Source organism: Spermophilus citellus, assembly GCF_964194105.1.
Source record: "Spermophilus citellus genome assembly, chromosome: 13".
Classification (NCBI taxonomy): Eukaryota; Metazoa; Chordata; class Mammalia; order Rodentia; family Sciuridae; genus Spermophilus; species Spermophilus citellus.
Window position 1 is genome coordinate 13,003,394 of NC_138193.1, and position 27,759 is coordinate 13,031,152.

A 27,759-nucleotide genomic window follows, 5' to 3' on the forward strand; every position below is an offset into this window, starting at 1 on the left:
CGGGTCGCACGCAGGCCAGGCGAGCACGCTACCACTTGAGCCACATCCCCAGCCCCTTCCAAAAGCTTTGGATCATAACTTTTAGGGGGGGGGGGGGAAGCCTTGTTTTTCATCAACTTCACAAGCCTGAGGTTTCTTTGTCTGGTTTTGGTTTTTGTTGTTTTGTTTTTCCTATCATTCCTCAGAAGATACTGAAGGGGTGTGGAACCTATGCTTATTTTTGCTAAGATCATAAGCTTGGGAATCACACCGCCTCAGTTTCCCCTAGGCAAGAAGAGACAGTCCCAGGCCCACACACCAGACCTCCCAAGCTGCGCCTCACCATGGGCTGGCCGCGAGTCCCTGGCCGCGACACCACCTGGAGCCTCAGCCACGTCCAGATGGCCAAGTCCAGGCCTGCCCTGAGGCCCCGCTGTCACCTGGCACCCAGCACAGAGGTCCACTCTCCTCTCAGGGGGCATCCCCCCACCGTCCCCACTTCCGCGCGCCTTGTGGCCAAGCTCCAGTCGGCGTTTCTTCTCCAATTCCTGGAACCTGTCTGACCTCCAGGTGCTCACCCGGCCAGGTGGTAAAGACACCTGCCTCACCCGGGAAAAATGCACCAGCCCGCGAGTCCCTCTGGCTCAACCTCCTCGGGAGCTTGCACGAGAAATGCAGAAGAAAGGAAAACAAACCCGAGGCAGGGCCGTCCTGGCTCGGTGTCTCCCGTGAAATCGCCACCTGCGACTCAGCCCCGAGCTGGGAGCTGCGGGCCCGGCAGGGAGCGAGGCCCGGGGCCCGGCCCACCCCAGCGAGCCCCTTACCGGTGAGACGACCGCCCCCCTCGCCGTGCCCGCGGCGCCGCTGAAGGATGAAGTAGCAGCTGCTCTTCTGGGTCACCCAGAGCTTCAGGGCGTTCTTCAGCAGCACCTCCTCGGGCTTGAGCCACATCGCGGCGATCCGGCCGCGCTCGAGGGCCCGGGTTCACATCGCCGCAGCCACCGGCCGCACCGGGCCCAGCGCTCGGGAGGAGGCGGCGGCGGCGGCTGCGCGCGGGGAACCGCAGACCGGCCGGTGCCCAGCGCTCGCAGTCCCGGGAGCGCAGCGGGAGCAGCTCGCCCCGCGCACCCGGCGCAGCCCACGCGCGGCCCCGCCCCCGGCCCCGCCCCGCCGCCGGCCCCGCCCCCGGCCGCCCCCGCCCCGCGGGCTCCCGCGGCGCCTCCCGGGTTTCCGCGTCCCGGCCGCTCGGGCTCACAGTTCCGGAGTGGAGGGAGGAAGTCCGATCCCGCTGCCAGGTCCCCTCCCTCCAGGCCCCACCGAGATCGCTGGGAGAGCCTGGGCAGCGCCGCGCTCCTGCCCTGAGCCGCCGCTCCTGGGAAAGAGCTCGGGTGGCGGAGCGGCCCCCCATGCATCTCGTTCGAAGTGGTGTGAAGGACCTAGGGGAAACGACGTCCTGCTCCCCAACTCAGAGCCGTTTGTCCTGGGAGGGACGGAATGCAGGAGTGCAGGCCATTACACCCAAGTGCGTTGGGTTTCAAATAACATTGTTTAATTCACCCCAAAATAGCATAAAAATTAAAAACAATTTGTTCAAATTTTTTAACACGGCACACTTTTAAACAATTTTTTAATTGACACGTCATACTCGTTCATATTTATGAGGCATTGAATGATATTTCAGTACATGTGTAGAGCGTGCAATGATCCTATCAGGATGACTGGCATATCCATCACTCAAATATCATTACTTTTAAGACACGTGTGTGAGGCTCTCACAAGGGAACCGCTGGAGCTGCAGAAAAGGCAGAGATGTTGGGGAACCTGAGGCAAGTGTCAGACCACTGCAACTGCTAGAAGAAACCCTAGAGTGAGGACATATTGGCTCAAGCACTGACTTCCTTAATAAGACTCTTAAAACTCAAGAAATAAAACCAAGAATCAATAAGTAGAATAACTTCAGATTAAAAAGCTTCTGCACAGCAAAGGAAACAAAAGCAGGAAGAAATAGCCTATAGAATGAAAGAAAATTTTGCCATCTACTCTTCTGACAAGGGATTAATGTGCAAAAAAAGAACTAAACACACACACACACACACACACACACACACACACACACCAAAAAACAAATAACCCAATCAGTAAATGGGCAAAAGTTCTAAACAGACATTTCTCAAAAGAAGAAATATAAAGGGCCAACAAATATATGAAAAAATGTTCAAAGTCCCTAGAAATCAGGGAAATGCAAATCAAAATTTCACTGAAATTTCATCTCACTCCAGTCAGAATAGCAATCATCAACAATACAAATAATAATAAATGCTAGCAAGGAGGTGGATGGGAAATGTACATTGTTGGTGGGATTGCAAATTAGTGCAACCCCTTTAGAAAACACTGTAGAGAATCTTCAAAAGATTGGAATGGAACCACCATATGACCCAGCTATCTTACTCCTTGTATTTATCCAAAAGAACTAAAATTAGCCATTCTGTAGTGATAGGTCAATATTTACAGAGCATGCACAAAAGTCAAATTGTGGAACAGCCAAGGTGCCCATCAACAAATGAATGAATAATGAAAATATGGTATATGTACACAATATGTACTCAGCCATGAAGAAGAATGAAATTATGTCATTTGCTGGTAAATGGATGAAACTGGAGAATTTTTTAAGTGAAATGAACAAAATTCAGAAAGTCAAGGATAGAATGTTTTTTCTCATAGGCAGAAGCTAGAGAGGAATGAGGAAGTTTAAGAAGGGGGGAATCCCATGAAAACAGAAGGGAGAATAGTAGGTAGAGGAGAGGGATCAAGGGGAATGGAGGAGGGATTAGAGGGTAGAACTGTGGAACAAAATGGACCAAACTATGCTGTATGCATGCGTGACTATATCACAGCAAATTTCACTTTTAAATATAACTATAATGCAGCAATTAAAAAACAATAAATAAATGGAAGGAAAATCAGTAGCATAGAGGAAGGGGATAGGGAGGGAAAGGGCCAGTACTGGGGATTGAAATGGAGCAAAATTATGTCATATGCATCTATGAATATGTCACAACCCCACTATTATGATTAAGTATAATGTACTAATAAAAACATTTAAAATGAGTATTTTCTCAAGGCTATTTTAGAAAAAGACACATAACAGCTGTCCTTGAACATGGAGGGCGGGTTGCACTCAGAGCAATCTCCACATCGAAGCAGTTAAATCCAACATCCTAGCCAAAGAGGCAAAGAAAAAGTCTATCAGAATATCCCTGCACCTCAGTTTTAACAAAGGTCTCCCTTACAGTGTGACTGTTAACTAGGACAGAACTTAAAAGTGTTAGTTAAATCCTTACAGGACACCTAAGACCAAATGGAACCGGGCTGGGGATATAGTTCAGGTGGTAGGTAGAGTGCCTGCCTCGAATGCACAAGGCCCTGGGTTCAATCCCCAGCACCACACACACAAAAAAAGCGCCTAGGAACCTGTTTGCAGAGGACCAAAAGGATCATCTCAGAAACCCTGAGTAGTCGAGTGGGGTGTCCATGACTGTAATCCCAATAGTGTGAGAGGCTGACGCAGGAGGATCACAAGTTCAAACACAGCCTTAGCAACTTAGCTAGACCCTGTCTCAAAATTTAAAAAAATAAAATGGGCTGGGGATGTGGCTCAGTGGTTGAACGCCCCTGGTTCAATCCCTGGTACCAAAAGGAAAAATAAAAAGAAACAGAAACCCTGATCAGATTTGATAGAGAGCAGCCCTGCGGGAAACGGACAGTCCAGACCACTCACCTGGACAGCAGGGAAGCCAGTGGTCAAGGACTGACCAGCCACAGACAAATTTCCTCTGGGGGGAAAACAATTAAGGGAGTCAGATATAATCAGGGGCCTAGGGTACACAAGGGTGTACACAGCAGTCAGGGATGACAAGAAAATATTCCTTCCAGAAATATTCTCTGGCACCTGCCACTCTCCAATATCCTTCTCTTCCCTGAAGTTGCAGAAATAAATGGGAGATGGGCCTGCCCTAAAGAACACACAGGTAAGGTAGGGAAACAGATGCAGAAAGTTGTAGTGGAAATCAAAAGCCACATGTTCAGGGAGGAGTGAGAACACAGTGTGAATGGCGAGCTCCTGGGGAAGGGGACAGAGAAAGCTCCAGAGAACCACCATTGCTAGATGGGAACTTGAAAAATGAATACGGACTTGCCATGCAGGCCAGTAGGGGAGGGCATATCTGGAAAACAGATCAACAAATATGGCATTGTGGTTTTGGGCAGCCTGTGCAGGCTGGCAGCCCTACATCAAATCCCAAACTTGCTGCTAGTTAGCTGTGTGACCTTGACCTTGGGCAAGATAGAAATCTCAGTGAATCTCAGTTTATGCAGTCACAGAATTAGAATACTTACAGTACCTCCCTTGTATAACTATGCAGAGTAGTATATACTTAAGCACTTGGAATATATAGTGCTATGGTTTGACTATATCTCCAAAGGTCATGGGTTAGGAACTTAGTCCCCAATGGAATAGTGTTGAGAGGTGGTACTTTTAAGAGGTTATTAGGTCACCTCTTCTTAGGAATGGATTGAATTAATGGATGAATGGATTAATGTCATTATCTCAGGAGTGTGTTAGTTATCACAAGAGAAGCTTTATTATAAAAGCAAATTTGTCCCTGTCTCCTGCTCTCCCTCTCTTGCCCTTCTGCCCTGCACCAGGGATGACACAGCATGAAGGCCCTCGCCAGATGCTGGTGCCATGCTCTTGGATGTCTCAGCCTCCAATACCAAATAAATTTCTGTTCTTTGTAAATCCCCCAGTCTGTGGTTTTCTGTTATAACAACACAGACAAGACACACTGTAAACTCTCATGAGCATCAGCTAATACTACTGAATGTGCTCCTGACACAATCCACACACATTCACCCATGTTTTAAACATTATTAAGCTTTTACCTGCCCAATATTAAGTAGAAAAGAATCATGGAGACACAGGAATATAAAAAGTGTTGGGAGGGGATGGGGTATTACAGCCTGACTTCTCCCTTCCCACCCCCAAAGCTCCTACCTATGTCTCCCATTACCCAAATCAGACTTGTGGGAGGTCAAGGTGCTTGGGGATGTAGGTTTCAGAGGTCAGCCTCCCAGCACAGAGCAAGGTGGAAAAAGTCGGAGAGGGTAGCTGGAGGAGATGATGGAGAACATCCAGCACGGGTGCCAACAACTTGCTATTGTCAGTTATTTCTGCATGCTCATCACCCCTTGCTGGTGTAATGAATTGTATTTTGTCCCCCCAAATCCATATGTGGAAGTCCTAACCCCCAGTAACTCAGAAGGTGACATAATTGGAAATACAGTCACTGCAGATGTAATTAGTTTAAAATGAGATTATTAGGGTGGATTTTAATTCAATAAGATTGGTATCCTTGCAAAAAGAGAAAATTTGAACAGCCAGACTCACAGGGAGAATATCACAAGAAGACTGGAGTTATGCCAAAAAAATTCCAGAAGCTAAGGAACCAGCCTGGATCTCAGCCCCTTCCAACACTCTTTCTGTGTTTAAACCACCTAGTTTGTGGAACTTTGATATGGCCATCCCAGCAAATGAATACAGATACTTCCCAAATCCTGCCCACAGCACATCTGTTCCAACATTCAGAGGCAGATTCTGTTTGTTGCCCACACTGGCTGATACCAAGAGTGACCACAGTTTCTCACTGTGGAATTCTGGCTGGGTAATGCACAAATCTGTGCATGTGTAGGGAACAGAAGGAAGTCTAGGAACCTGTGCCACTCAGCAGCAGCAGGAGGACTCAAATTAGTACTGATGGTAGCAGAGGAGAGGAAGGAGGACAAGGATTTGGGGCTCTCGCTGGTGTTAAACATGATTTCTGTGGCAACAGAAATCATCACAAAAGGTTGTAGAATTAGATAGCTGTTCCTGTGTGCCCTGGGAGAATTACAAAAAACCAAATAAGCATGAACAATTAAATTCTCATTTCAAGGTCTCCATATGGCGAAATTCAAAGAATCCCTTGTCTGTATAACCACAGGACAGACAAGGTCTTCTTCAGATCCTAAATATAATTGTGCAGGTGCAGAACTGTTGCAGAGGTGACCTGCTCAGCCTTAGCAAGCTCCTTGGCTAAGATGGGGACCCTGATTGGGAAGGAGTAGGACACTAGGCTTGTGAAGAGACTATTTGGTCAGATCCAAATCCCAAGCTTCCCTTGCCTACAAAGTAGCCTTTCCTCACCGCAGGAGGAAATTTGCCTTCACTTACATGAAAACCTCAGGCGACTTCACCAGGGCCTTCACATGAATGCCTGTTCTCCAGACCTTCCCCCGTGTACCTCACCAACCCCAGGACCACCATGAGAGGAAACTCCCAGCAGAGCCCAGCAGCAGGACTGAAGGACAGCCAGGGGATGGGGAAGTAGAAACAGATCATATCCTGAGCCAGATGGAAAATGTTGCCCACGTGTGTTGGGAGGCAGCTGAGGATTGAGTAGGGGATTAAATTCTAGAGTGTTCTATCAAGAAGGATGAAATGTAAGATTGGATTCAGTGATATTTACAAATATGCATATAATCATCCATGATTTATTGTATTACATACTGGGAGTGATGAAAATATTTTGGAAAATGTGGTGGTGCTTATGAATATACTGTGAACATGCTGAAAACTACTGAACACATTAGAAGGTAACTTGTTAAAAACAGATGGTAATGGAAATGATTCTTGTCTAAAGCAATGCCAGTAAACTTTGGTCCATATTGACACCCCTGATATGATTAGAATATTAATATTCTTAAATTACTATAATTATAGATGTAAAATTTATGTACAATATAAAACAATATTACATAAATGAAATGATTATTATAAAAAATGTATTATAATATCCACATTTATGCCTATATATCTGTTCTTTATACTCTCCTTTGAATTCATCTTAACACATTACTGATTTCCTTATCAATGAAGGAGTTGAAAAAAATCTCTGGCCCATCTTCTTTTTATATTTACAATGTCAGCCACATTTTCAACTCTTTGAAAATCATACCAAAGCCGTACAAAAGCAGAGAGAAGTTAAAAAAGTAAAGGACCTTCAAAGATACTTTCCCCCTCCTACCCTGGACAAAAATGCCCCACTGAACTTATACCCTGAGGCAAGAAAAGATGCTAGTCCTCAGCCTGAAGCCATTGGTGAGGCACATCTGGAGAAGCAGGCGTGTTAGGACACATCTGTCCCTCTGGCAATCTGAGAACCATCACAGGGGCAAGGGACACAGCACACTGAATGTAAGGCCACAAACAGTCAAAGATAGCACACCACCATTTCAAAATTCACAACCGTGGCACATGCTTGCAATAACAGCTATTCAGGAGGCTGAAGCAGGAGGATTGTAAGTTCAAGGCCAGCCTCAGCAATTTAGTGAGGCCCTACCTCAAAATAAAAAAATAAAAAGGGCCTGAAATCCCAGTGGCTCAGGAGGCTAAGGCAGGAGGATCTTGAGTTCAAAGCCAGCCTCAGCAAAAGCAAGGCGCTTAGCAACTCAGTGAGACCCCATCTGTAAATAAAATGCAAAGTAGGGCTGGGGATGTGGCTCAGTGGTTGAATGCCCCCGAGTTCAATCCCTGGTACCAAAAAAATAAAAATAAAAAGGGCTAAGGATGTAGCTCAGTGATAAAGTACTTGTCTAACATGTGTAAGGCCCTGGTTTCAATCCTCAGCATCACAAAACAAAACAAAAACTTCATAACCACCACAGGTTTGTGGTACCATGAACAGAGCTAGTGGGGACTGGCTGAAATGCCCATGGGTTTGGTGAGAAACCTCAAAAATCTCTTTTCAGAGGAGCTCAAAGGCTCCAAACACAAAGTAATGATAAAGGGATGGAAAAGCACTAGGAAGGGTGGCTCATGCCTGTATTCCCAGTGACTCAGCAAGCTGAGGCTGGAGGATGACAAGCTCGCGGTTACCTTCAGCAACTTAGGGAGTCCCTGTCTCAAAATAAAGAATAAAAAGGGCTGGGGATATGGCTCAGTGGTTAAGTGTCCCTGGGTTCAATCCCTGTACCAAAAAAATAAAAATGGATGCATTAATCACCTCAATTTGATCTATACTTACTGTATACATGTATTAAAATATCACACCCCATAAATATGTACAATTATTATTTGTTGATTACAATTGGCTTAAAATGGCCTGGAGTTGTGACTCAGCAGTAGAGCGCTTGCCTTGTATGCGTGAGGCCCTGGGTTCGATCCTTAGCACCACATAAAAATAAAATAAATAAATATAAATAAAGATATTATGTACATCAACAACTAAGAAATGTTTTAAAAGAAATTGACTTAAAATGTTTAAGATTTGATCATTACATACTGTATACATGTATCAAATTATAATAACTTATAGATTTGCATAATTAAAATAAGTTTTAAAATAAATAAGAAAAAAAATACTAATTACCACATGAAAAAACCCTCTTCTCACAGAAAGGAGGAACCGTGCCATACGATGCTATCTGTATGACTCTGGCTTGTACTCAGGGGTGGCACTGGGCTGGGATCCCTCTCCTAGACCCACAGCCCTGGTTCAGGTCCCCGCCACAGGGCCTAACCTGCCCCTTGCCCTTCCCTTCACACCTATAAAGCAGAAAAAATGAAAAGGAGCTAGAAATGGGCAAGAAAACCTGAGTATTCTAAGAATAGTAGGCCCAAAGCAAGAAGGAAATTGTAAGACATTTCTGTTTTCCATTCCTAAGTAACACTGATCAGTTCTTACCAAAACTGTCACTTGTGTTATCTGCAGACTTTCATTCATTTCGAATTAGTTACTAAATGAAGTTGTTTACAGTTTTACATTAATTTACCTTTTTTTTTTTTGAGACAAGTTCTCACTAAGTTGCTCAGGGCCTCTCAAGTTGCTGAGGCTGGCTTTGAACTTGGGATCCTCCTGCCTCAGCTTCCCAAATTGCTGGGATTACAGGTGTGCACCACCACACCCGGCTTTAACTTTATATGTATATGATATAGATGGACACAATGTCCTTAATTTGCTTTATGTGGTACTGAGGATCCAACTCAGTACCCCATGCATGCTAGGCACACACTCTACCTCTGAGCTACAAGCCCAGCCCCCAACTTTTTTTTTAACTTTACAATAATATATGCTTTTGAAAAGACTGTTTTCCTTTACAAAACAGCTTTCAAGTTCTCCTTCTTGGCTTGACTTTTGCTCACATTTCCAGCTTTATTACTTCTCCAAATCCTCACTTTGTGTTTCCTCTTATGACGTAGGTGCTATGAAGGGAAGCCCCGAGATCCAGGATATGGGTTCTATTCCTGTCCCTGTCTCTACAGTCCTGTGCCCCAGTGAAGGCACTTACTGCAAAGGCACCCAGTCTAGTCACACATTCTGCCACAGTGCCTCCCATCCTGAGGGCACAAAATCAGTCACAAGCAGCCCAGGAATAGGCTGACAAGTTTTTCAGGATTAGTTAAGCCAAGAAACATTCTCTGAGTGTGTTCAACAGGCTGGCAGTGGGAGAAGTTTCTAGGATTGAAAAAAGAATCAATCCTGGTTCCTGGTGTCCCATCTTACTAGGGGAATATTCCCCAAAGGGAGCAGAGCTACGCACCAAGCACAGCTGTATTTTCAAAAGACATGTCATTTGTTTTTCATGATAAACTTAGAAGGAAAGCAAACCTGGTCCCACTTTATAGGTGAGAAAACTCAGGCACCTTAGAAAAGTTTAATTAACTTGCCATAACCCACATCATGCTTGCTCCTGAGCTTTCCTAAGTCCCAAAGCAAAGTGTTTTCCGTGGACACATGCCTTAAGTTGATTTCAGTCTATTCATGGAAGCAGAGTGGCGTCACACTTGCTTCACTTAGCATTACTTCCAATAAAGATGAGAGCTGTCCCTGTCGCTGCTGCCACCGCCACCATCATCATCATCTAGAGCCAAACAGCATGGACTTCACAGAAGGCAGATCTGAATTCGAAATTCCGCTTTCCCTAGTTCCCAGCACACACAAATCTCTTAGCCGCTTACTGTTTCACTTTCCTCACTGATATGTGTCTCATGGAGACATACAAGGCTTTAAGAGGTAACCTAGGCCACACGCCTGCTACAGGCTTGTCCTAGGTACGTGTACTAAACAGTAGCTGTTACACTCTCTTCTGTTTTTTTTCAGTCCTAACCCTGGGCACACCTGTGACATGTCTCACCCCTTCCCGAAATTCTGAAATAGTTTTGGGATCACGAGAACTGAAGGACTTGCCCTGGCATCCTCCCAAGTACAGGAAGAGGTAAGCACCTAGGAAAGGAGGATGGTGAGTCATAGATGATGACCTATTGTGGTTTGGAGATGAGGTGTCCATCAAAGGTCCTGTGTTATTACAGGAGGCGACAGGATTAGATTATGGGAGCTATAGCTGGATTGGTCCATCCTAGTTTGAATGGACTGACTGGATGATAGCTGTGGGCAGGTAGGGCATGGCTGGATGGTGCTGGTCACTGGGGGAGTACTCTGAAAGGTTTCATATTTCCTGCAGGCCCCTCCCCACTTGTCTGTCTGTCTCTCTCTCTCTCTCTCCCCCCCACTCTCTGCTTCCTAGCCACCATGAACAGAGCAGGACTCCTCCATCACCTTTCGCCATAATGTTCTACTTCATCTTAGGCCCAGAGCAATGGAGTCAGACCACCATGGACTAAACCTCTGAAACCATGAGCCAAAATAATCTTTTCCTCCTAAAAGTTGTTCTTGCCAGATATTTTGGTCACAGCAATGCAGAGCTGACTATCACACCTATCCACACTCAATCACTCTTGCAAATAGACCTTAGCTCATTTGGCCACCACTGATTTGAGATAGATGAAGACCCTAGGTCTCCCCTCCCCATATTCCATAAAGAGAGGTCATTTGCTCAAATGGAAGCATCACAGACCAGGTTTTGCTATACATTTATTAAACATTTATTAAGAAGAAATTCCAGGTGTGGTCCTACATTGAACTTCTGAGAGCTCAGGTCTCAGACCATACCTTGCATTAAATGTTATCTCAAAACAAAAATGTAATTGCATCCTAAAAGTAAACTGATCAGGCCATCAGAATCCTGATCAGGAAACTGGACATACCACCATTGAAGTCAGGCCTTAGATACCATCCAGATGGTGAGAGCTGAAAGCTTTTATCAATGTTAGCCAGCTCACTTTCTTGAAAATAATGAATTTCACCAATAGAATCGCTTTTCTAGGGCTTGGGTAGTGGCTCCATAGTAGAGCACTTGCCTAGAATGCACAAGGCCCTGGGTTTGATCGCCAGCATATCTCTCTCTCTCTCTCTCTCATACACACACACACACACACACACACACACACACACACACTTTGCTCTTCAATTTTATTGTTGACTGGAAAAAAAGGCAGCTGGATTGTAGGTCATTTTATGTGCCTAGCTAGCCCTAGAATGTGTATTCATGATTAGGATTACAGTATCTGGCACTCTCTCTATGCTTAAAATCAACTATCAGATGCATATATCACCTATATCCTGCATTAAATAATTTTAAGGCAAATTATAGCCAACACAACAACCACTCTCTTTCTTATATAAATCACTGGGGCTCTCTGTGTCTGTGGCTTAGTTAATTCAACCATTGAAAGCACCCACCAGGAGGTTGATATTAAATCAGAGACACGGCGTCTGATAGAAGAAAAAGTTGGCTATGATCTACATACTGTGGGGTTGGGCTCCAAATTCCTCAATAGGACACCCATAGCACAAGAGTTAACAACTAGAATCAACAATTGGGATTTACTCAAACTAAAAAGTTTTTTCTCAGCAAAAGAAACAATAAGACAGGTAAACAGGGAGCCTACATCCTGCGAACAAATCTTTACTCCACACACTTCAGATAGAGCCCTAATATCCAGAGTATACAAAGAACTCAAAAAATTAGACAATAAGATAACAAATAACCCAATCAACAAATGGGCCAAGGACCTGAACAGACACTTCTCAGAGGAGGACATACAATCAATTATCAAGTACATGAAAAAATGCTCACCATCGCTAGAAGTCAGAGAAATGCAAATCAAAACCACCCTAAGATACCATCTCACTCCAGTAAGATTGGCAGCCATTATGAAGTCCAACAACAACAAGTGCTGGAGAGGATGTGGGGAAAAGGGTACACTTGTTCATTGTTGGTGGGACTGCAAATTGGTGCAGCCAATTTGGAAAGCAGTATGGAGATTTCTTGGAAAGCTGGGAATGGAACCATCATTTGACCCAGCTATTCCCCTTCTCGGTCTATTCCCTAAAGACCTAATAAGAGCATGCTACAGGGACACTGCTACATCGATGTTCATAGCAGCACAATTCACGATAGCAAGATTGTGGAACCAACCTAGATGCCCTTCAATAGATAAATGGATAAAAAAATGTGGCATTTATACACAATGGAGTATTACTCTGTATTAAAAAATGACAAAATCATAGAATTTGGAGGGAAATGGATGGCATTAGAGCAGATTATGCTAAGTGAAGCTAGCCAATCCTTAAAAAACAAATGCCAAATGACTTCTTTGATATAAGGGGAGTAACCAAGGACAGGGTAGGGACGAAGAGCTTGAGAAGAAGATCAACATTAAACAGGGATGAGAGGTGGGAGGGAAAGGGAGAGAGAAGGGAAATTGCATGGAAATGGAAGGTGATCCTCAGGGTTATACAAAATTACATATAAGAGGAAATGAGGGGTAAGAGAAGAATAATACAAGTGGAAGAAATGATTTACAGTAGAGTGGGTAGAGAGAGAAGAGGGGAGGGGAGGGGAGGGGGGATAGTAGAGAATAGGATAGACAGCAGAATACATCAGACACTAGAATGGCAATATGTAAATCAATGGAAGTGTAACTGATGTGATACAGCAATCTGTATACGGGGTAAAAATGGGAGTTCATAACCCACTTGAATCAAACTGTGAAATATGATATATTAAGAACTATGTAATGTTTTGAACGACCAACAATAAAAAAAAAAAGAAAGTTCCATTTGAACCCAAGTAAGATATTAAGCTTTCTAACAGCTAAGGCAAAATAGGCTAAAATCAATTTATACTAAACTGATTAAAAACTAATTAAAAACTGAAATTGTTAAATAATTTCAATAACTTACTTACCCTTCCTGCTTTTGGTAATGCTGGGGATAGAACCCAAGGTCTCATGCACATTAGCCAAAACTTCACCACTGAGCTACATCCCCTCAATAACTTACTTTTTCCTCAATAACTTACTTTTTAAAGCACATGGCTATTCTAGACAACACTTAAAAAACTTTCTCAAAAACAATATCTGAATCAATTCAGTTAACTTTGAGTCATAAATATTAAATCAAGAATCAAAAGTGACATTTTAAAATGCAAAAATTTTTTTATATACAAAAAAAAAAAGAAGAAAGCACCCACCAGGGGTGGATATAGTAGAAAGGTCCCGTGGCATCCATTTTTATAGGGACAGTGTTCTGATCCCTTTATGATCTAGGGCAATTTATCTGACCTTTGTTTGTATTTCCTTTTCTCTGGATTTATATAAAAATGTTAATGATTTACAAGCATCTAGCAAAATTACAGCTGGTATCCAACTTCTCAGAAATCCCTCTCCCAAGCACACACCTATAATTCTAGTGATTCAGGAGGCTGAACCAGGAGGATCACAAGTTCCAGGCCAGCCTTGGCACTTAGCAAGACTGCCTCAAAACAAAACAAAACAAAAGGTTGGGAGGTTGGGAATGTAGTTCAGTGGTGGAACACCCTTTGGTTCAATTCCAAGTTACAAAAAGAAAAAAAAATAACAGGAAGAAAGAAATTCCCTTCCCAGAGCCCGCATAGTTCCACATGGACCAGGCTCTTCTCCCTGAAGAAATGAGCCCTGAGAGAAGGGAGGGGAAAGCAAATCTTGTGTTTTCTTGTTAGTTCCTACTGCATCTAAAAAAAAAATCTGAGAAATTATATACAATGATTGTGAGTTTGTTACATGTGCCAGGGAGAATTAGCTAGGAAATATACTAATGAGGCATGTCCGATTCCAAATGCTTCCCCTGCATTATAACCAGTTTGTTTGATTTCTTTACAAGACAGAGAATCTGTACTAATAACCCCTACAAAACAAGTGACCCAGGGCTGGGGCTGGAGCTCAGTGGTAGAGCACTTGCCTAGCATGGGTGAGGCCCTGGGTTCAGCCTTAGCACCGATAATAAATAAATAAATAAATAAATAAATAAAGGTTAAAAACCAAACAAACAGGTGACTCTCTCATTTACACCAGAGGGGTACTGAACCAAAGGACAAAAGATTGAAATGTTCTCGAATTAACTCTGAAAGGTGACTGATCAACAGCTGCTACAAAAATCTGCATTCCATTTTGTTTTATTTCCATTTTTTGCAGTGCTGGGGCAGAACTCAGAGCCTCATGCATGGTAGGCAATCATTCTACCACAGAGATACACACCCAGCTTAGCATTTTATGTAAAAAAAGAAAAAAAAAAGAAAGAAAGAGAAGAATTATGATCAATTAGAAGGACCTTCATAAACTGGAATCTTGCTAAGGTACAAGCTTCAGTATTCTTTCAGAATTTGACTTAGAAATATTTTCTTTGAGTATTCAGCCAGCACTGGGTCAATAAGAATGGGACTTCCTCTTGTCCTGTGTGACAGCTGATCTTATTCAACAACATACATTGTGTTCCTCCTTCTTACACTTCTTCACAGCTATTGGCCTTAATATATGTTTTCCTTCCAAATTTTATTTCAAGTATATGTTATCCTATATTTAATCTATCCCCTAATGTCACCCATCTGTGCAAAACACTTATGTCCCAATTATATTGTTACATATGTGGTTTATGCATGTAGTACATTGCTTCATTGGAAACAAGCTGAAATGTTTAATTCTCTTCATGTCAGAGGAAATACTATAAAATGAAGACAGAGAAAATGTCTGTGAGCCTCTAGAGCTCTATTGTTCAATATGTTAGTCACTATGTGTGGTCATTCAGAATTCAGTTTAAATGATAACATAACATTTATGCCTAACAACATTTAGGTCAACAATACCACATAAGATTTTAATACAGCTGAAAATTCCTATAACCTGGTAACATCACAACCATTGTAAAGCAGTAACACCACATAACCCACATGTTTATGGGGACACTGGTATGAACACACCCACTGTGCTGCAGTTGTATAAAAGTACAGCACATACAATAATGTACAGGACAGAATGCTTGATAATGCTAAGAAACAACTATGTTACTGGTCTATGTATTTTTATTGTTATTTTAGATAATTTATTATTATAACATACCTACTTATTTTAAAAAAGTGTCTTGATCAATTAAAAGGTTTACCATGTTCTTCCCACAGCAATTTCATGCATCTTGTACTTACTCTGCCTTTGGATTTCATCACTGACTGTATCAAGAGATCTTGGTGAAGCTAGCCAATTCCTAAAAAACAAATGCCAAATGTCATCTTTGATATAAGGACAGCAACTAAGAACAGAATAGGGAGGAAGAGCATGAGAAGAAGATCACCATTAAACAGGGTTGAGAGGGGGGAGGGAAAGAGAGAGAGAAGGGAAATTGCATGGTAAAGGAAGGAGACCCTCATTGTTATACAAAATTATATATAAGAGGAAGTGAGGGGAAAGGGAAAAAAACAAGAGAGAGAAATGAATTACAGTAGATGGGGAAGAGAGAGAAGATGGGAGGAGAGGGAAGGGAAGGGGAGGGGAGGGGGGATAGTAGAGGATAGGAAGGGCAGCAGAATACAACAGACACTAGTATGGCAGTATGTAAAAAAGTGGATGTGGAACCGATGTGAATCTGCAATATATATATGGGGTAAAAATGGGAGTTCATAATCTGCTTGAATCAAATGTATGAAATATGATATGTCAAGAGGTTTGTAATGTTTTGAACAACTCATAAAAAAAGAGATATTGGTGACTGATTGACCCATCCCAACTAGATTTGGGGAAATACAAACTACAATATTCATTCAACAATAAAATTGCTGAGTGACGCATTTCTCAGAACACATCCCTGTCATGAATGGATGCGTGGCTATAACTGAAATGTTAACTCGGTTTTGCCTCCATAGTAGCCGCACTTCAGTTACTTCATAGCCACAGGGGGCTAGTCATAATCCTGGAGTCTCCCAGTTGGAGCTCACATAACTAATAGCTCTGTGATACTGATCAGCATGTCTTTTAAATTTGATAAACACTAGCACTGAGCTGGATTGGTCACCTTAGTGTAGACTCTGAAGAAGATACATGTTAGAATTTGGTTAAACTAACTTTTTGCATTGTGACAGAGTCCTAAACCCTGATGGGACATCTGAAAAGATGGAGCAGCCAGCAAGGAAGATCCAGAAACTCTCTGAATTATAATTGTTGTTTTTAGAATAGGAGGGGGGGCAGTGTGTATTAGAGTAGAAGGTGGTGAATATGGAGAAAAGAGAATCTTAATCCCCCTAGAATTTATAAGTAAGAACATTTGAGGCTGAATTTAACTCAGTAATTTAAAAATTGAGAAGATGTTAGGTTAAATAAAGTGTATAGAACTCAGGCATTTATTCTCTCTCCCAAAACTTGATGAAAATGAAAGCAGATGGTATTAAAGGCTATAAATTTGCAAAAAGAAAGGGAACAAGAGGGTGGAAAACAGCAAGCTAGATAGCAATAACATTTTAGAACTGGAATGGGATAGAATGGTCTAGAGGGTGAAAAAATCACAGGTCTAAAGAGACTTGGGAGGTCTGTCGTCGCACAAAACTGAGGAGGAAAGTCGTGGCAAGCAGCTCTGACCATCCCCTGTTTCCTCTAAAGGCACAGGTGAGACATGAGTGAAAATAAGAAGTGTTGGCTGGATGTTTAAGAGACACCTTAGGGTCCTTTCCTCACATGCATCATCAGGAAAGTAAAGAAAGTGCCTACTTCAAGAACAAAGGCCTATGCCGACTAACATTTAGGCTTACTTCTGTGAAAAAGCCAGCTCTCTGCCTTGTCCCCCCAGTGAGGGGACAAGGTCAAAAACCATCCAGCATGAACTAGGACCTGAAACTACTTTGTAGCGATTTATTCAAAATATGAATGGGCCACAGAGTATCTCAGATACTTGGAAAATGACTTTTTATGAAAGACAGACAACAAAACAAAGAAACAAGCAAACAAGCAGAAGACAATGGAAAAATAAAAAGAGACAACGCAAGAAGCAGATGGGAGCTTTTTAAGAATCTATAATGAGAGTTCTCAGAGAAGGATCAGCAAAATAATGCATTTTACACATCAACCGGAGAGTGTTTCTAAAAAAGTGGAACAGAAACAAGGAAATTAAAAAATTATAATAATTTCAAAAATGAAAAGGTCAGTAGAAGGGCTGGAGGCTGAGGTTGCCGATGATTTCCCAGGAGGTAGGACGTGAACAAGCCAAGATAAGAAAAAAATAAAGAGACAGAAAGAAGGAGGGAGAAGACAAGGAGTTGGTCTAAATGACTGTACATCTGACAAATAGTTTGTAAAGAAAGAACAGACAAAGGAGAAGGGAGAAAAGTACAATAATGTCAAACAAATAAAAAGCACATGATTTCCAAGAACTAGAGAATTCAAGTCTCCACATTACAAGGGCCCACTTTCAATGAAAAATGAACTTTGAGGTCTCAATTTGAAGAGGATGAACAAAAAGAGGCCCATGCTGAGGCGGATGCTCATGCTTTTGTAGAGCACCCAGGATAGAAAGCAGATCCTAAGCCCTTCCTGAGAGAAGAAGGGAAACATCACAAACAAAAGATTAGAAACCAGATCAACGTTCAACTTGTCAAGAAAACACTGAAGCTAGAAGGCAGCGGAACGAAACCTTCAAAAACATGAGGGAGAATATTTTAAACAATTTTAGACCCAAACTATTAATCAAGAATGAGAGTAGCATGAAGACATTTTCTGATGTTTCAAAAACTTTCCAAATATACTTTCTCAGAAAATACTAAAGAACGTGACTCAAAGGGAACTCCCCCAGCAAGGATCCAGGCCATGCAAAGGGTCTAGAAAGCTCCAGATCTAGTGTGAGACAGGAAGTCTGAGGCACCAGGGGAACCAGCAGCTTGAGACTTTATCTGATTGAGAGAAATAGCCTTGAGAGGAACTTGACAGCTCTGACAAAGTTAAAGAAAGAACTAGGGCTGAATGGTGAGATAATTAAAGAAAACTTTAAATGAGGAATGCTCAACACCAAGGAGAACTAAGCTTTACAAGGAGAGAAATATGCCGTCCTATATACAGATCCAGCCTATCTGTGTGTGAACAGTATTAATTTAAGCAAAATAACCAAACCACTGAATGTTGGTTTTAACTAAACGTTCTTATATTGCTACAGTGGAAGAATGGGGGGGGGGGTTATCCTATGGTTTAAGGGAAGGATAAGAGTTGGAAAACTAAACCAAATTCTCTGGCTGGGGGCGTAGCTCCGAGTTAAGAGTTTGTGCTTAGTAAGAGGGAGGTCCTAGGTTTAGTCTCCAATACAGTTAAAATTTTAAAAATAAATAAATAAATCCTCACACTTTATAATGAAAAGTTAATCTTACATTGGATCACTGAAAATTAAGCATCAGTAACAGAAGCATATTGTTTAAAAACAGGAAGATACATAGCACAAGAAAGTGCAAAAAGAATTAGAGACTGTAGGACAGGCATGAGGTTGGGGGACAGGATGGATCAGGGGTTGTTTTTCATTTTAAGTTTGAAGAACAACATATATTATAAAATTATGTACTACTTTGTTACATTTAAAGTGTTTGAAAGAATTTTACAGACTAGGTGTAAATGAGATGGCACTCCAGATTGGAATGTCATTTTAAATTAGAAAAAAATGGTGGAAAATTCGTCCTCCCTAAGGAGAGGCCAACTGGAGTTGGAGCCTCAGAGATGGAACAAGGAAAGAGGATGCAGAGAATGAGCACAGAGACCTGGCTGCAGGAGACCTGTGAGGAAGGAGCACTTGAGAGCAAGAATAAAAAGACTCTCTCCCATCTGGGCACGGTGGGCACGCCTGGGAGCCCAGGTACTTGGGAAGCTGAGACAGGAGGATGGCAAATTCAAGGCCAACCTGAGAAACTTAGCAACTAAGACCCAGTCTCTAAATTAAAAAAATATATATTATATATAATATATATATATATACACACACACACACACACACACACACACACACAGAGAGAGAGAAAATAGCAGAACACTCCTATCACAAAAGAGAAAAAAAAATCCTTCATCTTCTTCATCCCATGACTCTGAAATTTTTCACTATATTACCCCAGTTCCGCAGCAAAAAGAAAAAGGAACCCTCTTCATCCCATGAATTTGAAAATTGACAGAATGTTACCTCATTTCCTCCCTGCATTATTTTTGTGTGTGTTTTGTTTTGTTTTGCAGTGCTGAGTTTCCAACCTTTATACAAGCTGAACACGCAGTCTACCTACCACTGCGCTACATCCCCAGCCCTTGTTAAATTCTATTTTGAGACGGTCTCACTAAGCTGCCCATGCTGGCCTTGAACTTGCCATCCTTTCTGCTGCAGCCTCCTGAGTAGCTGGGATTACAGGTGTGCACTACCACAACTGTCTACCATAATTATTCTTACAGGAGGTAAATAAAAAAACCCAAACCCCCAAATCACGTTCCAACGGTGTGTTAGTCTGCTTGGGTCCTATAATAAATCATCAGAGACTAAGTAGCTTAAACAGCAGCCATGCATTTCCTCACAGTGCGGGAGGATGGACCTGCAAGATCAACGTGCTCACAGGTTGGTTTCCGTGAGGCCCTGCCCTCTTCTTAGCTTCTGCCTTCTCACTGTCCTCCCACATTTCTTCTGTGCTCTCCTTCCTGGCAACTCTCTCAGCCTCTCCCCTTGCAAGGACACCAGTCCTCTTGGATTAAGGTCCACCCATAAGGACCCCATTCAACCATCATTACCTGTTTGAAGGCCCATCTCCCAAGACAGTCACATTCCAAGGTGTGCTGAGGATTGGGATTTGTATATATGAATTTTAATGTGACACAGTTCCGTCCATAAAGTGTGGTAAAAATTCAAAACATAGCCAATGGCATATTGGAAAATGCTTCCCCTAGTCTTCCCCCTTCAAATGCATATAATCATGCACATCTTACATGACTCTGAATGGGAGTTCTTTGGAGGTTGAGATCACAGGGTACTTTCTTACAGAAAGGAGTGTCGGCCTCACTCAGGCCTGTGGTGGAAATCAAGCAGCAGAACTCACAGGCCAACACTCCTGTGACCTGTGTCCTCCTCAGGGCAGGAGAGGGGTGAAGGGAGGGCTGCTGTTTGCTGACAGTTATCTTCTGGCTGCAGCTCCAGGCAGGCTGGGTGACTAGAAGGAACATCATCATACAGAACCCACCTTACAGGGAAGGGAGAAAACCAGGGAAGAAAATCCATACAGTAAGTGGCCTGGTGATTTCCCAAAGTACTTTAACCTAAGAGACAAAACAATGTCTGGCTACTGTATCTAATTTTAAAGATAATCTTAACTTGTATGTCTGTATTAGCTTCCTTTTTCTTTAAAAGTAATGACAGTTTTACTAATACATCTTCAAATTCACCCTTCTAAACTATATAATCCAATAGATTTTTAGTCTGTACACGAAGTTGTACAGTCATCACCATTGATAATTCCAGAACATTTTCATGGAATATTTTAAGAGAAATTCTGTACCCTTAACAGTTACTCCCATTTTCCATCCCCACCCCCAGACTCTGGAGACCACCTTTTAGCTTTCTATAGATTTTCCTACTCTGGATGTTTCCTATAAGTGGAGTCATAGAATAAGTTACCTTTTGTATTTGGCTTTTAGTTAGCACAATATTTTCAAGGTGCTTCTGTGTTGTAGCATGTAGTATTCTGTTCCTTTTTATGGCCAAATAACATTCCATAATATGGAGATAACATTTTTTTTGTCTTTGCATCAGTTCAAAGGCTTTTGGATTTTGTTTCTGTTTTTGCTGTAATGCATAATGCTGCCATCAACATTCATACACTAGTTTTTTCATGGACAACTGTTTTTGTTTCTCTTGACTATACATACATAGGAAAGGAATTGTTGGAGCAAACAAAAAAATCTATGTTTAACTTTATGAGGAACTGTCATACTGTTTTCCACAGTGGCTGAATTATTTACATATCCACCAGCAGTGTGTGAGGGTTCAATTTCTCCACAATCTTACTAGCACTTGTTTTTGTCTTCTTGAATACAGCCATCAGCGTTGATATGAAGTGGCATGTCATTATGATTTTGATTTACATCTTCCTAATAGCCGATGATGTTGAGAGTGTTTCAAGTGTTTATTAGCCATTCATATATCTTTGAAACACTATTCATACCATTTTTTCATTTTTTAAATTGGGTTGTCTTTTTATTGTTGTGTTTTAATAGTTTTTTTTTAATGTACTCTAGATACAAGTATGTATTAGTCTACTCAGGTTTCCATAACAAAATAACACACTATGGGTAGCTGAAATAACAGAATTTTGTTTTCTCACAGTTCTGGAGGCTGGAAGTACAAGGTCAAGGTACTGGCAGGTTAGTGTCTGGTGATGGTACCTTCTTGCTGTCTCCTTACTTGACCTTTCCTTCACGCTGGGTGACTCTTCCTTTTATAAGGACACCAGTCCTATTGGATTAGGGCGCCTCCTTTATGACTCCATTTAATCTTAGTTATCTTTTTAAAAACCTCATCTCCAATTATTGTTCCATCGAGGGTTAAGGTTTTGACTTATGAATTTGAGGGGAGCACAATTCTGTCTGAATGGAGTGTTTTCTGTTGCTATAATAAAATAAAGACTATGATATTGGCTCATGGTTCTGGAGGCTGGGATGGTGCTGGCATCTGCTAAGCCTCTAAGAACTTCTTTCTGCCTTGTAACATGACAGAGGATGTCACTTGGTGAGAGAGAACACAGTACTAGTTTGTGTTTTTCTTCTTTCATAAAAGCCACTACTGCCATAAGCATCAGTGCCATGACCTCATCTAATCTTGGATCTCCCAGAGGTCCCACCTTCAAATCATTAACACATGAACTTGAGGGTCAAGTTTCCAAAATGAGTTTGGGAGGGGACAAACATCCAGATTGCAACACTGTTCATAACAAGTTCCTTGTCAGATGTATGGTATATATAAATTGTCTCCCACTGTGAGTTGTCTTTTCTTTGTCTCTCTTTTTTTAAAACTTCAATGAATTTTTCACTTTCTTGATGCTGTGCTTTGAAAGCACAATTGTCTTGATTTTTTTGTCAGTTTAGCTATTTTTGTTTTCATAGCTTGTACTTTTGAGCTCATATATAAGAAACAATCGCCTAAGATAAGATCATGAAGGTAAACACTTATATGCACTTCAAAGAGTTAATCCTTTTAAACCTTACATTTATGTCTTGTGTCCATTTTCAGTTAACCTTTGTATGTGATGTGAGGTAGGGATCAGAATTCACTGATTTGCATGTATATATCCAATTACCCCAGATCCAGTTGTTGAGAAGACTATCATTTTCCCAGTTAAATTGTGTTGGCCTGCTTGTTAAAATCAATTGAGCATAAGAGCTTGCTTCTGGGCTCTAATTCTGTTCTGTTGGTCTATGTGTCTACTCTGTGCCAGTACAGCACAAATGTGGTCGTTTGGATCTGAATTGCCTCCCAAAGCTCACATGTCAACGGCTTGGTCCCCAATGCAGCATGTTCAGAGGTGGGCCTTAGGGAAGTGATTGGATCCTGAGGTTTTAACTTAATCAGTGGATTAACCCATTGATGGAGCCACAATTTAGTGGACTATTGGGAGGTAGGGGAAATTTAGGAGGTTGGCCTGGTTGGAGGGAGTGGTCCCTGGCAGCATGCCTTTAGGGCCTATATTTTGTAGGGACACCTTCCTTTCTCTCTTGCTTTTTCTGCTTCCCAGCCACCATGAGGAGAGAAGCTTTGCTCCACCACATGTTCCACTCCAGAAGATTCTGACTCACCAAAGCCCAGAAACAGTGGAGTCAAATAACCAGGGACTGAAACCTATGAAACAGGGAGTCAAAATAATCCTTCCCGCCTCTAAAATTGTTCATCTCATGTATTTTGTCATAGTAATGGAAGTAAGATTTGAAATCAGGATATGAGTCCTCCAACTTTGTTCCTTCAAATTATTATTATTTTTTGCTACTCTTGAGTTTCTTGCATTTCCATAGGAATCCAAGATTGTCTTACCAATTTTTATTAAAAATAAAATAAAAGTAAAAAAGCAGCTGGTATTTTTCAGAAATTACACTGAATTTGTAGATCACTTTGGATAGTATTGCCGTCTTCATGGCACTGTCTTCTAATCCATAAAACATGGGATGTCTTTCACTGATGGAACTTCTTTCCGCTATGTTTTGTGGTTTTTAACTTAAAAGTCTTACATTTCTTTTGTTGAACTTATCTCTAAATATTTTATTGATTTGGATGCTATCCAAAATGGAATGACATAAGCAGTTTTAAATGGAGTGATACTGCTAGGCATACATGGGAAACAGAATTAAAGTTTTAAAAGAAAACAAATAATTCCCTTAGGGTGGCAATCATTAACTCTTCCTCACAAACTTTTCCTGTGGGCTTTCCATCCCTTTGTCCTCCTTTCCCTTTCCTTTCTGTGCACAGATTTGCCTGGACAGACTTACTTAAGACGTGTAGGAACAAGCTCTATCAGCCTCTCCGAGGCGAACAAAAGAAAAGGGAAGCTGAGTCAAGAAGCAAGGAGACCAACTGTTCTGTTTGTTGAAGGCTGGCTGGAGAGGCCTTTTCCCCTGGAGTTCATGTATTTGAACCACCTAATATGTTATAACCCAAGTGTCTTCCTTGAAAAAGGGGGAAAAATGCTTAAATAGAAAAACCAACCTACAGAAAGGGTGTCCTGGGATTTGCCTTCATGCTAGATTATCCTGGTGCTTATTATGTCCAAGACTGACCTCAGGCATAAGCAGAAAAGGCTGCCAGCTATGCAGCCTGCTTTCATGGATTTATGGGAACCTCCCAGCTCAATAATTACCTGAGAGAACTTGCTAACTACAGACCCCAACTTCTGGACTTAAAGGTTGATTCCTTTAGCTTGAGGAATAGCACTAAGAAGCACTTGCCTCTGGGATGGTTTGTGCAGGAAGGCTTGGAAGTCCTTTGTACCTGAGTGTATTTACCTCTCTGATCAGGTCTCTAGAGCATTATTTCACGGAGAAAAGGGCAGGAGGGTATCTGGCCAGGTGAGGGCACAAAGTGAGCCAGATAGAGCAAACTCCCCCATTGCACCTGAAGGCCCTGCTCATCAGATTGTAACTCCTGTGTCAGGAACAGGCTTGGGGAACAGAGCACAGGGTAAAGGATTGTTTTAAGGTATTAGACCCAACTTCCTCCTCCTCATATTCTCCTATGGATGAGTCACACTTCTAGCCTGAACTGACTTTCCACAATCCTGCCCTTCCTGGCCTCTGCATATGTTACATACAAAGAAACTACACACCAAACAAGAGAAAGAAGGGAAAAAAAGTTAGGAAAAAAACTGTAACCTGGGCAACCTGTCTCCTGGTACATGAAGTCTAGCTGCTTGAAGAATCAGGACTGTGTTGTATTGGAGATTTCTCTTGGAATCCAGGTGTGTGGTGTTATCAACAGAGCCACTTCTTAATCATATGTTAAACTATTCAGGATCACAAACCCCTAACTAATGTGCAATTTGGAATTAGTATCTAGACTTAACCCAGGCTGTCCCAAAGTGTCCTTCTTCTACTACCAAAATTCCAATACCCCAAATCGATCTCCAACCTGTAATAGAATTTTTGGGAAAGACCAAACACTTGTAAGTAAGGGAAATGCAAAAACTCCCTTAAAAATTACTGCAGGCTTGAATATTCAAGACCTCTTCTAGCATTGCACAGATGAGCTATACATGAGGCTAAGATGTCTGAGGCTGAATGAGATCTAGAATATTCCTGACATTCTCTTGGGACAAGCATATTTGAAGTTTTCATTATCACCAGGTTGGGCTACATCTTCTTTGACAGACACATAAATAACATTTCTGTATGGCTGGTGGGAAAGCTATTTCTGGACTGCACTTTCTTTAACTGGACTATCCCAATTGATTCTGATGCCATCAAAGAAGAACTTGGCTTTAAAATTAGACGCACAGAGGCTCATACTTGATCCAAGGAAATAACCTCTCATATGCCTCACAGCTTGTGATTCACAGCTCCAGACTCCCTCCCTGGGGCCTGGGGGAGGAGCAGACCCCAGAGTGAAAGGCTGCCCTCTAAGGGATTGGGGAATTCCAAACAGTTCTGGACATATGGGGACTGTGAGATGAACTATGAGGTCTAGTTTTCCTCTTCAGATGTCCCCATTTTGACTGAAGCCATTACGACAGACTGCTGGCTGTCTATCAGGGGCTGGGCCTTCTCCCTCTCTGCACTCAAGGTTAAAGCACATTTCCCAGCCTCCCTTGGAGCCTGGAGTGGCCATAAGATCAAATGCTCAGTGGAAGGAAGGAAACATGATAGTGCCCTTAGCAGTCCTGGGCTGTGAAGCCTCCTGGGAGCTCTTTTCTATGTCCTTGACCTCCTTCCTGACACCTAGGGTGGCCCCAAGTAGAGACTTTTGGGATGCCAGAGATGGGACACAGCAGACTGCCATGAGACTGGACCCCTGAGTGGGTGTGTGGAGCAGAGACCTGCTGACCTGGAACCCCCACATGGGACTGTTACACATAGGTGTCTGTCCAGAGCTGTCACTTGTTAAGGTCTCCTTGTTATAGTGTTTGACTTGAGCACCTGTCCCTGTGTTTTTGTCCCATTAACTTTTTTATCCTCCTTGGTATTTCTTAACCTGCTCCCCTCTAACCCTCCATTGCCCCTGTTATTCAAGCCATTCACCATCTCAACAGCCCCCTAACTGGATGGCAGAGCCTGACCCCCTGGCATGGTGAGTAGGGCCACCCCCAGTACACCCTGCCCACCCCTACAGCCTCATCTCCCCATGCTCCCCCATCCTGGCTTCGTGTCACACTGAGAGACAGAGACCCACAGGCAATTCCCGGGCCCTCTCCGACTTTGTCACCTTCACAGAGCGATTCCTCTCTCCCCAACCCTTTTCCTTCTCTACACCTGCTAAACTCCTACTCAGCTTCATGGGAAGATGCACCTGATATCCTCAACTGGACCATGTGGCTGTCTCTGTCCTGGGAGCCCTGCCCCTTCTGGTTTCCTCTCCAATGAAACAAGTTTCTTCTGTCAGCTTAAGTGCACAAATATGCAAGGGACAAAATGATAGATACACACTAGGAGCTTCAAATGTAGAGTTATGAAGCCACTCAAGTTCCCCTAGTCAGAGTGACCTTTACTTCCCCCCTCTCGTCTCAGTTCCTGTGGCCAGGCCAAAGGTCAGTGGGTCCTCACAGAAGGTCTAAAACTGTCTCTGGCAGAGGTGGTGCCTCCCACACTGAGCAGCATCAACCCTCAGGCGCAGCTCCCCATGGCAGGCCTGTGCTGAGAGGCTAGGTTGTGTGGCAAAGGGACTCTGTCAGCTAAGGGACTTGCCAAGGTGACCCACAGGCTTGGGGTGAACAGAGAGTGAAACTGAGGCCTGACCTCCAGCTGTCCTCATCCCCACACATGAGGAGGCCCTTTCATGCCATAAAAGGGAAGAGGCCATGCTGCCGCGTGACGTGGGGATTGGGATAGAACAGCCTCATTCTGTCTTATTGAACGGGGACATTCCTGGCCACTGGAGCTCTTCCAGCATGGGCTCATCTGGGAGAGGAGCTGTACGCAGTCCAAGCTGCCCAAAGACAGAACTGAAGAGAAACAAGGAAATAGACGTGTCCTATGGCAATGACCTACACATTGCAGCACCTCCTTCCCATGAGGAGGCCTTCTGTCTGAGTTCACACACCCTTTTTCCTGTTTAACCATAACAAGATATTTTTCTGATGTGAAACGGCCCATAAGTTATTTTTGCCAGGTTCCGTGATTATATGGATGGAGAGTGGGTCATGACAAATAACCAGAAAGAAGTTCAACAAACAAAACTCACTGAGCATAAACCCTACCTTTATAGAAATACAGCAAAATTTAAGCACTATGTTTTAACACTATTAGTGTTAACAAATAATTTAGAAATGTTATCCACAACTTCAAGTCCTCATGTTCTATAGCACAGCAGGGTGACTGTAGTTTAAAACTATTTATTACATGTTTTAAAAAGAGACACCCCAAACAAAGGAAGGATAAATGTTTAAGGAGATGAAAAGGATAATTATTCTGATTTAATCGATATATATTGTATACATGTATCAAATTATCACACTGTACCTGAGAAGTATGTACGTTTATTAGGTGCTGATTAAAAATTTTAAATATAAAATTCAAAAAATTTTTTAAATAAATATTATTCAGAATTTTAAAATGACTTCTAGTTTTCCCCAATGAGTCAACTTCCATCTATGCAGTGGGTGGCCAGGGCAATGCTTACCCTTGGACTGGAGATCAGGAAACAGGGGCTCCAGCTCAGCCCTATTGCTAATTTGGACTCGAAGGAGTTCACAACCTCACTCAGGTTATTTATGTGTATCTGGGGCCTTTTCCAATTCTGTAGCTTGTATTTCTCCCACAAGGGAGGCTGGGGGCCTTCTCACAGAAGATGC

At 42.4% G+C, this 27,759-nt stretch overlaps 2 protein-coding genes across 8 annotated transcripts in view; both read right to left on the bottom strand.

Moving 5' to 3' along the window:
* TBC1D8 (TBC1 domain family member 8) overlaps nt 1–1,144 on the bottom strand; it is a 115,133-nt gene extending 113,989 nt beyond the window's left edge. For 3 of the 7 annotated variants that reach the window (XM_081264266.1, XM_081264270.1, XM_081264268.1), the window contains exon 1: nt 804–1,143. In XM_081264266.1, the coding sequence (XP_081120392.1) occupies nt 804–930 (127 nt within the window). In that variant the 5' untranslated portion in view covers nt 931–1,143. Of the gene's footprint in view, nt 1–803 lie in introns of all 7 variants that reach the window. The other 4 variants (XM_081264272.1, XM_081264267.1, XM_081264271.1 and 1 more) reach the window with 3 other exon arrangements.
* LOC308632297 (myelin and lymphocyte protein) overlaps nt 1–27,759 on the bottom strand; it is a 357,374-nt gene that overhangs the window by 35,281 nt on the left and 294,334 nt on the right. The gene's annotated exons all lie outside the window — the stretch shown is intronic.